This window comes from Falco peregrinus, chromosome 3, assembly GCF_023634155.1.
Source record: "Falco peregrinus isolate bFalPer1 chromosome 3, bFalPer1.pri, whole genome shotgun sequence".
In the NCBI taxonomy this organism is placed as follows: Eukaryota; Metazoa; Chordata; class Aves; order Falconiformes; family Falconidae; genus Falco; species Falco peregrinus.
In genome coordinates, this window is record NC_073723.1 from 27,810,048 (window position 1) to 27,822,225 (window position 12,178).

The 12,178-nt window shown below is 34.5% G+C and overlaps 1 protein-coding gene across 50 annotated transcripts in view; it reads right to left on the minus strand.

The window, feature by feature from the left end:
* The window catches only part of RIMS2 (regulating synaptic membrane exocytosis 2), a 483,861-nt gene that overhangs the window by 152,403 nt on the left and 319,280 nt on the right, over positions 1–12,178 (minus strand). For 48 of the 50 annotated variants that reach the window (XM_055800464.1, XM_055800455.1, XM_055800475.1 and 45 more), the window contains 2 exons: positions 4,203–4,268; positions 3,512–3,619 (listed from right to left, as the gene is read on the minus strand). The exons of the other annotated variants lie outside the window; for them this stretch is intronic. In XM_055800464.1, the coding sequence (XP_055656439.1) occupies positions 3,512–3,619; positions 4,203–4,268 (174 nt within the window). The remainder of the gene's footprint in view (positions 1–3,511; positions 3,620–4,202; positions 4,269–12,178) is intronic. 50 annotated transcript variants of the gene reach the window in all.

Here is a 12,178-nt window from a genome sequence, read left to right on the forward strand (position 1 = left end):
ACACATATTTCATAGGAGTGGAAAGTCACATCAATAGGAAAACAGTATTTGAGCAACTGACAAATTTCAACAAAACCAGGATATGGACGTTATAAAATTTCTGACTGGCAAAATGAATGTCAGAAAACAAAATGGAAGCAAAATGTTGTTTCCTTAAGTGAAGCAACAGAAATTCTGCCTGAAATAAACCTCACATCCTGCATAAAATGTGCACAAACCAGCTTTTATTGACTTCCAAACACTAACCTCGAAGGCTAAGTGAAAAAAAATGAAAATAGCACATAGTGTGGTGTTCTCAGTGGCTAAGCTGAGCTCTGAGATAGATACGTTAGAAAGAATTTCATACAGTGAGGTTTTCAACGGGTTTTTATTTGTGAGGAACTGCTAATATTTTATTTTTAAAAGCAAACAGCATAAAAATCTTAAGAACATTACCCTGTCATTGACATCACCTTTATGTCAGCCAGTCCTTAAATGGGTGACTGTCAAATTAGGAACTAGCCTATATAGCTCTATAGGGTTGTGAACTGAGGGATGTGAATGAAAACCTAAGTAAAGCTCCACATGTCTGGTCATGATGTTTTATATATATTCAATCTGAGTAGCTGCAGCAGTGTGAACCGATACCAGCTAGTGCTGCCATGCTGACTATCCCATTAAAGAGTCAAGGAAAACTGGAGCTGGGCAGCAGAGTGTTCTTTGCAAAGCCCTGGGTCCAAAGGGCGCTGGAGTCACTGAAGCTGCACATGTGCTTATTGCCTTTCTTAGGCCGGTGCTGAAGAAATGTGCTTTCTTAGGCATGAAGGATCCTGAATGACAAGAAGTATTTTGCCAATGCCGCCTCCCTTTCTTCTGGGAAGGCAACAGTTACTTACGCTTCTTCAAAATAGGGAAACTCTCACAAAGACAAAATGACAAGTGCCATAGCCTAAGAATCAACACAGAAATTAAGGTTTTTAATAACATAAATGTGTCCTAGAAATAATGAAGTAAAGACTATCAAATCTGATAAACAGTAACCAAAACAAACTTCAGCAAAGATACAAGAAAACCAAGTAGTCACTCTGTGGGGAAAAAAAAAATAAAAAGAAGAATCTGCTAGAAGAGACAACAAGAGTCAATGGGCTGGCTGTGAACGACTACAAGAGAAGCAGTGAAAAGAGCCATGAATAACAAAGGTGGCAACGAGTTTTGACTGATGCATCTGTGTAAGGTATTTGCTTGCAGGACACCCACACTGGGGGATTCAGTGACATGAGATACAAAACACTCTGTCCCAGATGAGAGATTATTCCAAGTGCTGAAGTGCTAAACTGTGCAGAACAATGTTTGCTATTTTGATGAACAGTGGAAACTGGAAAGTTATTTCACATGCTTAATAAAGTGAAAGTAAAAGACATGGAGAGATGTGGTTGTTTGGTATGCTAACGTGGCTTTCTTTAAACAGATGGAACTAAGGACTGACACCTTGAGCTACAAGAATAATGTAATGTAAATTAAGCATTAAACTGGGGAAAAGTGTAAAGGTAAATAAGGAAACTGTTTTAAAAGTAATTTCTAATATATTCCCAACAAAATAAGGAAGAGGAAATGACTTAGTATTTTTCAATGGATAAAGAATAAAGATTATTTTTAAAATGGTCCTTAAATACCTAAAGAACTGCTGTCAGAATATGGAAAGACAAAAATGATTAAAAACTAGGAAAAATGGTAGTGTTTGGGAGATACTCATAGTAGTTTGTATCTGGTAAGACAACTCAAGTAGCTTGAACGCTAACATTACCCAGAGGCAGCCTGATTCAGGAGGACCAGAAAACCCAGGATCAGTCCCTAGGCCCAAGGAATCTCCAGATACTGTTCTAACAGTGAGCTAGAGATATTCCACTTCATGTCAGATTTTCCTTTCTGACCCCAGGAGGAATTAGTGTTAATAGCCTTCTCTTCAGTAAAGCTCTGGAAAAGATTTACTCCATCTCATTGCTTAAAATCCAGCTTTTCATCTTTATGCAGTAATGTCACTTTTGCCTTTTACTTTCATTGATTTTACTTTATTTTGAGAAGTTAACTTCTGTAGAAACAAAGATTAAGATTTGCAAATCAAGATCCTCAAACTAAGAGGAACTTGATAACAGCTCCAACTTCCAACAACACCTGAATACTCACAGATACAACCAGCAATCTGAAACAGGTTCAGATAAACCAATGCAAAGGTGAATATATCACTAAAGGCCAAAAACTGTATATAAAAATTAACTATTGAAATAGCATACGTAGGAGCACATTTCATACTATATTTTCAGAAAACAAACCAAAAATCTGTCTCCTTATTAAAGTTTCTACATGCAGATTGAACTAGTTACACACGTTATATTAGGTTTCATGTAAAACTATCATTTCAAAACAAACATTTAACTGAATTCTAAAGGTTATTATGTCTATTATACTATGGTTTTGGAGAATTTTAAAAAACAGTATTTCTTTGGAAGGAATATTTCTGTGATACTATAAAATTTTCAGATTCTATTTTGTTTCTACATCTAAAGTTTTATAACTTAATAAAAACATGCTTATATATGATCTAACTCCAGAGCAAACCTTAACGAACTTCTCAGAGGAACTCATATCCAGCGGGCAGCCATGAAGTTAATATACCAAGAGTTCTTGATGTATCTTCCTGCTATGGAAAATTTTATATGGACCCTCTTGTAAAGCAATAGCTGTATCAGCCATTATATCTACTCTTTGACATCTGAAGCCACCACTTCCTTTTTATAGGCTTAGTTTATCAGATTGATATTCATATTTCTACTCACACACAACAATGTTGACTTTTTCCTGTTTTGCAATATTTCTGGAAATATCTTAATCACAGTACTATACTAGAACATCTTATTGCATCTCTTAAAAGCCACTGTATTTCAAGTATAATTATTTCATAGAAATTATTATGGGCTCAAATTCTCTGCCATATATTTAATATATAAATAGGAACTCTGTTGTTCTGTAATCACACACAGGTATTGTGAATTTATACAAGCGCTCATAAATTACAGAATAAGCAGTATAGAAATATCTACAACATAAGCTTATACTTTCACTTTTCACTCTGTTTTCCAGTTAAGCAAGTATGAGATTTCAGAAATACTCTGTTTCTGTGAACTTTAAAGTTGATACGCTTTTCCTCATTAATTCAAAGAGAATAATAAGTACTATAAGCACTTTGGAAAATTCCAGCAAAATTAAGGGTTACACAAAGACACATATAATATCCATATAACCTAATTTATGAAGCTGACTTCTGTAAAGCTATTCAGCTTCTCTTGGGATTTACCCATAGCCCTGAGTAGGCAGTTTTAGATGCATACATACTCACGGAGTATTATAAAACATCTTCACTGTATGTGTTTACATGATCACATTCTTAGTTTGGAAACCAAACACAGTACTATCAGAGTGGCAGAGCTAACTGTCAAAGTAGCAGAGCTAACGATATGCTCCACATCAATTATACCTCTCAAGATCATAGTAAGCACCCTCAGAATAGGTACGGCACATCTTACGGGAGCGAAGTAATCTGATTGCATCTTCACAAAACAGAGGATACATTGTGTAATCCTGGCTGCCAAAACATAAAGGGTGAACACAATGAAAAACAACACAAAGATGAAATGAGGACAAAGCAACATGAAAAGCAAGTAATGTCAGCAACAGAACAAAACACTGGAACAAAATTCAGCTGGAACTTTGGTGAACCTTGCAAAACTGCTTTTAAAATTAAGGTATATTGGCCTGCAGCTGAGACTATGAGAAAGGTGTCTCATTCCAGTTTTATCAGTTGTTACCTTTAACATAGCCATACATGTAGGACATTCTACATATGAAAATCACAGTATTAGCAGGTATTTGCATTTGTTGATTTAAATGATTTTCTTTATTGACTTTTTAAAAGATAATTAGAATTCTGTAAACACAGCATCAACTTCATGAACCACCAATTATAGACTATTGGCAGTGAAAAGATGTTTAAAAAGTGAAACATATGAAGAATTACCCAGTGTTTGTCTACACACTATATTAAGAAAGCTAATGCTGGTATTAATTCAACACCACTACACATAGACTAATAAAACCAGAAGTGGATACGTAAGTACATAGAAGTACATGCACTATCCACACAGAGTCACACAGAGGAAAACATGTACCTGGCATCTCTGTAATGGTGATCTGTGGACTGGGTGTACCGGGAACGAGGTAAAGTAACATAATGACTGAATTGATGGCAGAAAGAAAAATACAAATGAGACAATGAGATGGAGAAGGAATGCTACACAACACACAACAGAACACATACAAATCTGAGAATACAAGAGGTACAAAAGCATTGTATAGAGCACTGAAATTATTAACAAAATTACAAATCTGATATACAGTTCTAAGGGTAAAATTGTCTACATAATTCACACATTTATTCTGAGAACACAGTGGGAGACAATGTATCAAGTGGATAGCTAAAATTTGGGATTTTTCTACATTATTTCAGTTAGAAGGGAAAAAACCCTACAGATCTCTCTCTGAAAGCAATCCCAAGAAGTCAGATTGTCTGTTCCCTTGCTTGAAGGCAGTGATAACTTCAGTTTGAATAATATATTTGGCAGAGGTTTACCTAGTCTGTCTGAAAGGCTACCACCACTGGGAAGTCTGTCCCCACATAGCTAGCTCCAGAGTTTTCCCATTTCTGAGTGTAAGTTTTCCCAATCTCTATCCTATCATGATAAAAGGTGAATTTAGATGAAAGCCTTGTTATTATTTAAATAATTAATGAACAGATACAACATCTGTAACAGAATATGCCAAAACCCAAATGTGTGCATTTCAAAATAATAGATATTTATATTTTTTTGTGTTTTGAAAATATGTCAAAAATTATATATTTGAAACATATTTGTTACAGCACTAGATAATTTCCAACCATCAAAACCAAAAGAATGTTATTTTCTTTTAGTATAAATATATGCACACAGTACAGGGAAAATGGTTTTGAAAACAGTTTTTTTCTTCTACTTTACAAGGAATTATTAGAATGCAAAGGAGTTGCTGGTCTACAGCTCCTCTGAAGATGGGGTATCTCAAAGGGATGTCTAATCACAAAAGTCCACAGTGGAAGTAGAAACTGATTTGACAACAAACATGGAAAATCTCATGTTTATCCTCCACTTTTATTTCTCCTATCTTCATTTGCTTACAATTAATGATTTTCTAGTAATCAAACACATTGTACAGGTAGCTATATTACATACACTTATTTGCCTCTTTTGCATGGGGATAAAATGTATCATCTTTATACTATTAGCATATTAGGTTAATTAAATATAGTACAAGAGATCTTTGTGCTTTCTTCTTGAAAAATAAATGCAAAAGCATAGGCACCACTATAAAATAGTCTAACTTAAATCAGTGATTATGCAATTTAAACTTTGCAGTTTGTTACAAGAATGAGGAGCCGTACACAATTCAGCAGGGCCAAATTTGACATAGTGCACTGAAATCTTGAAGATGAGATCCTAAGAAGGACTAAAAATTAAGAAAATAATCATAGAGCTACACTGCAGGCTTCAAAAAGTATTAGGGCTATCAAACTAATGCAGAGACCTGAGTGCCAAAAGCAGTCTACCCATAACAGCCTGGCAGTCAGCATGCTGCCAAGAAGCATTTAAAAGAATTCCATCATGTTCTTAAAATTTGCCTTAAAATATATGCACACCCACAGGAAGAACAATCAAATAAAAATGTAGAAGTCTACCCCACAGCAGCTATGATCTGAATGATAGCAAACAACCACATACCAGCTAATTCTCACCACTGTGTGGTGACATTGCCAGGCTATACCCACGCAAATACACTCTTCTATGATTTAGATGCAACCCTGGAATTAACACCACAAAACTCTTGCAAATACTACTTTAGTATTAATAAGCAATTAAGTGTTTCCAGCTGGTAGGTGACATTTTGATGTTAACAATTCACTTTCACTTCCCCTTTTATCTCTCCAGTGAATTGTTGACAAGCTTTCTTGACAGTCCTTCAAACATATGACATCAATAAATATAATATATTCAACCAGTTTTTAAAGAGGAAAGCTTTAAACAAAACTAGGACTTCAAGGAGAACATGTGTTGCAGAACATTAATTTCATGGGAACAAACTGCTATTTGGAAGCAGCTTAACTGATGGTTCATAAGGAACACCCCAGACTGTTCCCTTCACTTATCTGTATGTGAATGAAACACCATCAGTTAATGTTCTACTTAGGATTTGAGTCCCAACTACTTTTCATATCCCCACTAAACTAATTTAAGTGCTCAACCTCTGGTATCAAGTTTTGTCCTAACACTTCTAGAGACAAAGAGCTCTAAGTGCTCTCATCAAGTTCTGAGATTTTGCTTGTTCATGTATGGCAGGCATTTCAACCTTTTTTTAATATTTTTTTTAATTTATTTTATTCAGCAATTCAGAATCAGAGTAAGCCGGCATTTAGATACAACTGCTTATACAGTTTGATATGTAATAGCTCTTAACAAGTTTGAAATATGCTTCCTCATCACCCAGAACTCTGCTTGTTTATATAGAGAAGCGAGTTAAGCTTTAGCTTATACTTTACCTCATCCTCTGGCATTACTGGCTATTCATACTTTTTCCTATTCTTTAGAGCCCATGTTATCCCTGCTATCTAACTTGTAATAGATAATAACTCACTATAAAATGTTCTTACAAGCGTAACATAAAAAATATGTCTGAAATCATTAAGAAGAAAAATCAGTTCTATACATGAATTAATGCAGTAACTTACTAGAGTACAAGGCATTAATAATAAATTAAAAATATATAACCTAACTGTGCATTTTCATAATAACTCTATATAACAATAGTAATTCTAGAGATGTTATTCATGTAAGCATGTGTCTCTCTTCATCTGGAAATGGTTTCTGTTAAGTACAGTAAAGTTTTCCATAAAATATGCATGGTTAGTAAAAACGAATGGAAAAGTGCATGCTGTATCTCTATGAAAGACAGAATGACTGACATCACAAAGGTCGAAATATGATAGTATGAACATTATGAGGCAGCATATTTTTCTGTGCTTTATGTATTTCAACAGGCAGAGCAAAAGGCTTAAATACGATCTCTCTTCTGAGCATGCAGTCAATACTCCATTATTTGTTTCTTTATCATTAATACTTAATGTATTTAGCTTAAAAGCAATTCTTTATGTTTTTATAAATATGTTAACATAACACCAAAAATTATTATGACATACTTAATTCTCACTGTCCAAAACTGAAACATAGGCAACTTTCATTTGGCTAGTAGCCAGTCTAAAACACTTAAAATCATAATGTAAATAAATAATAATGTAGTAAAATCATTAAGTTATGCATTGCTGGTGCAAAAGAACTCCAGAAATGTTCCAGATCTGATTCTAAAATAAACATGTCTTTTGAGCCGTTCATGAAAGTCATGATCTCATATGCAATGTGGATGGGAATATTTGGAAGACCAGGGAGACATGGACAAGGTTTAGATATAGCAGATTTTTAAAAATACAAAAGAACTCCAAGATACATTCTTTTTTTTGCAACCTTCATCTAGACTTCTAGCCTTTTACCACACATTCCTTACTTGCTACACTATAGTAGTTGATGGCAGAAGCATATCAAATGATGGTATGGCAAAATGAAAATATTAGTCTGCATCCTCACAGATTTCTCAAACATTACATATTTTGTTACAGATAGCCTAGACATAAAATTTGCAGCAGCAACTCATTTCACTTATCTTAAAATAATGAACTTAGTCTGATAAGGCAGTGCTATAGGTTTTGCAATATGATGTACACACACACACACATACACCCCTGCCTGAGGTGAAAACAGATTTCCACTATTCTGACAAGAAGATTCCAGACATATAGGCAAACATGATAAGTTCACTTTTTTAAAGTGAACAGAAAATGATAACTTAGAATTTTCTGATATCACTCACCTATTTGTCCACTTCCTTACACCTTCATAAAAATTCAGTGAACCATGAGGGTAATAAAACAGGTATCAGTGATTCAGTGACCAATTGGATTGCCTTGACACACCAGAACAGTCTCAGAAGCATGCTTGAAAGCACGCACACACAGAGAATGCCTCACTTGCAGCACCCATGGCACGCCTTTCTGTTCTTCTTACTGTGCAAGAGGAGTTTAACCTGGTCTCTGCTGCTTGGGATATTTTATTCAATAGTAAAGAGAACGCATTAGAAGATAATCTACTCCTTTCATTGTCTGGTACCAGGTCCCACAATCTGATAACATTCCAACTTCCCTATTAGAGTGGTAAGTTGACTCCCAGGTATTTCTGTGGAAAGGATGAAGTACTGGAGGAGTACTACAGTCTTGTGCTTATTGGAATACCCATGAGTAATTCTGAATACAATACAGGACTTTCTGTTCCACTGTTAGAGCCTGCATGAATCAAAATCAGTTCACACAAGAAACCTCTATCAACCTATAACTGTTTATCTATTCTGATAGTCAGCTTTTTCCAGAGTATTTTCTGAATGTAATATAACCAATACATTTTATCATTGGCAACACTACTATCCTCTATTTTTAGTAGCAACTTTTACACTTTTTTCAGTTGAAATCACAAATCAAATGTATGTAATTATTACATGTATGAAATTATTAAGATTACTAAGAAATAAATATATATTTTTACTGGTATGAAATTGCTTTTAACCAAATACGCCCGAACTTTTCAAATTACAATATTCTGAAAATCTAGCAACATGAAAAAATGGCAATTTTCTTAATCAGACTGCAGAGTAAGAAACATGTCATTCTTTGGCTCGATTAGTCAGAAATTTAAGGGAAAAAGAGCCATTGAAAGTGGTAGAAGAGAAAAGAGAGAGCGTTGGCATGTGAAATACAGGGTAAGTACTGTGGGAAGGAATGAAGTAACAACCTGGGCCTGGGATCAAGTTAGTACTGCGACATTGAGGGCAGAATTGATCAAGGGAGGAGGAGGCTGGAACTAATGAAATGATGTGGTTTCAGGGAAAATGTGTGCTATACTTCCTATTAGCAGCTTACTCATTCCAACAAGGGTAAGCAACTACTACAACTAGTTACTTTTTTCCAAACAAGTGAGGCCAGTGATACAGTTCTAAAGGTTTGGATTCTCATATGAACAAAGCAGTAGTTAATGTGCTTTGTGGTAGAATGTTTTCCATGTTGTTTCGTAAACACCTGGGTAATCACACCTAAAAACTACATAAATAAAATATGAAGTCAAGCTCCCAACCTTTAGAAAATGGCAAATGCCATTCAAGAATAAAACAGTGGTTATATGAGTTCCCCTGCTACATTTCATATAAAAGACTCACAGAATAGTTGTATTTAATAGTTTAGGGTTTTTAAAGGAGAGAACAAATTTACTTTACATATAAACATTAACAATTTTCCCACTGATAATGGTATGAATGCTTTTTGTCACATCAATTGTATAGAAATTCCTGCTTATCTCCCGGTATAGAAGAAATCCTAGAAATATTCCAGCTGTTTGCAATTGCCAGTTCTAAGACTTTAGCTGTGAAAAAATAGCAATTATCAGCAGAGAATTTGTGAACTGACACATATTTAATCAAGATGAGTTTCAACAAGAAGATCACATTATCACAGTGCTCCCCATAATGTAAGTCCTTGCTCCAAAGGGCATAACACTGAAGTCTTTTATCAGAACTGCATTATTTTAACATGGGCATTTTGTGTGAGCATTTTATTCTGAGGAATGTGTCTATGTCTTTTTGTTGTTGTTACTTGTCTAATTTGGCTCAGAGGTTGCGAATCATGAGTCCTTACAGATGCAACTACATTTGCAAGACTCTCTTTCTGCATTCCTGCTCCACCACTCTTTGCATGGCACCAGGTGGGTGGTGCAGATAATGGTGCAACAGTGATTTCACTGTGAAGTAATATGCCCACTGTAAATAACAGGAGCTAAAGAGAAAACACTCTCCTTTATGCCATCCTTACTGCAAGGCTAAAACAGCAGTGTGCATGGACTGCAATCCCTTCAGCAGTTAAGCCCATGAGGGCTCATGAGTGAAAGCCCCAGGAGAGGAAATTGTATTTGACAACAGTATAAGTAACTGAAACCAGAATCTGTTAATGGAAGGTGTAGGACAGTCTTACCTAGAGGAATCCCTACTCTACAATCTCTAGTATGTTATTTAATTGCAATTGCAGGCATAAATATGCAAAATAATTAGGAAATGCAATATACTATTAATGCACGTGGTAAAATTTTGAAAGGAGAACTTAAGGAAATGCTGCAATTATTGAGATTGAAGTTGATGAATACATTTTATAACACAGCTATAAGCAAATTTTCATCAATGAATTTCTTTTACTTTACTGGGTGTTTGAAGAAGCAAAGAAACAATGACATTGCATACCTATATGGGTATGTATCAATATGACCGACACAACCAAAAATTGAAAATATTATCCCAAAATTTCCACATAAAATATCAGGTACCTTTTATACTCTATAATGTCTTTATATCTGTCATATACACTTAAATGATTGTACTGTAAAATATTAACTAAATAATAAATGACTAGTTAATTACATATTTTTCAGCTGTGTCTTTAGTAAAGAGTGTGAAAAAAAATTATCAGCTAAGTTTTCTGGTTTTAGTATGGTGCAATATCTCAAAAAACGCTTCGTAGTTTGACCTAATCCAGCACCGAGCTGTTAACAGTGTTGGATTAGGAGCCTGTTTCTTACAGATAAAGCAACTGCCGGTGTAAAATGACTTCTAGAAATGCAGAATTTATATTGCTTTTTGCCACATTTAATTTTGTGTTAAATAATGGAAGCAGATAATTAAATGACATCTTACCTAATACACAGCAGACTCATGGTAGTGAATTATTTTGGTCTTCACTGGTTTGATTATAGTAACCAGAATTTTTGCCGTGTATTTTGGCATTTACTTTTAAGACATGTTTAAAACCAACTGTCAACAGCATGAAACAAGAAAAGTGTTCAACAGAAAGTCTGTATTTCAATGTGTTAATGAAATCTTCTGTGAGTAATAGTGGTGTGGCAGTCATGCTAGTCCCAGCATATCAAGATATCATCTTTGAAGTGATTTAAAGATAATGGAGAGTATTTCTTTAAATAGTTGTGTCTATGACTATCCCATTACTTTAACAGAGCAGATAGTAACTTTTGTTCTTCAAAATGGAAACTGTGCAATAGTCCCAATGAAGGGATAGCAGAATCAAAATTTAATATGATTTTTCTTTCTTGTTTTCTTGTAAGTGACTAGTAGAAAAACGTTTATACTTTAGTTTTCTCAGATGTTTCCAGTGCAAGTCTGAATTAGGCATTCTCTAAATGCTCTGGCCTACTGTATCTATGCTAAATTTGCCATTAGCAATTTCATGCCTTGGAGAGAGCACATCTAGCATAAAGAATAAGTTAGAATAGTTGCTAAATAGTATCTAAGCTGGTTAGAGCTGTGGGCCTGAGTACAATCCCTGTATGCTGTCATGGTCTGTGTTAACTGCTGATGTACCTTTCAGAAAGTAATACACGGGTATGGTTTTGGTTGATGTCTTGTTTTGGACCTACACTAAGATTCTCACATTGTTCCTCTAATTCACCTTTGATTAATTTAATAGCTTAAATATAAAATTCAGAGGTCAAATCTGGCTGTTTCCAACATTTTCTCTATAGTTTGATCAGTTTCAGTTTCTGAAGTGAGGTCTGCTTCAGACAGTTTATTAAAACATGTCAAACTGAAGTTTACAAGCTTATCTTGTCACAAATAAAAGATCTTATGGAACTTGGGGCTGTATGATTCATATTTCTTTCCATTACAAATTTAGCCTATTTCATAAAAGAGGGTGGGTACTTGCAAAAAACCTCACATTTTGAAAAGAATTAACTAATACATCTATAGTAAATATATAAGTATTATATATTTCCCACTTTGACCTATGATTATACACTACAAATCTGACATTTTTGATAATACAGAAACAGATACAAATTTTAACTATATCTTTACCCTGCCAACAAAATTCAGTATATGATTTGATAGAAACATTTGACATATT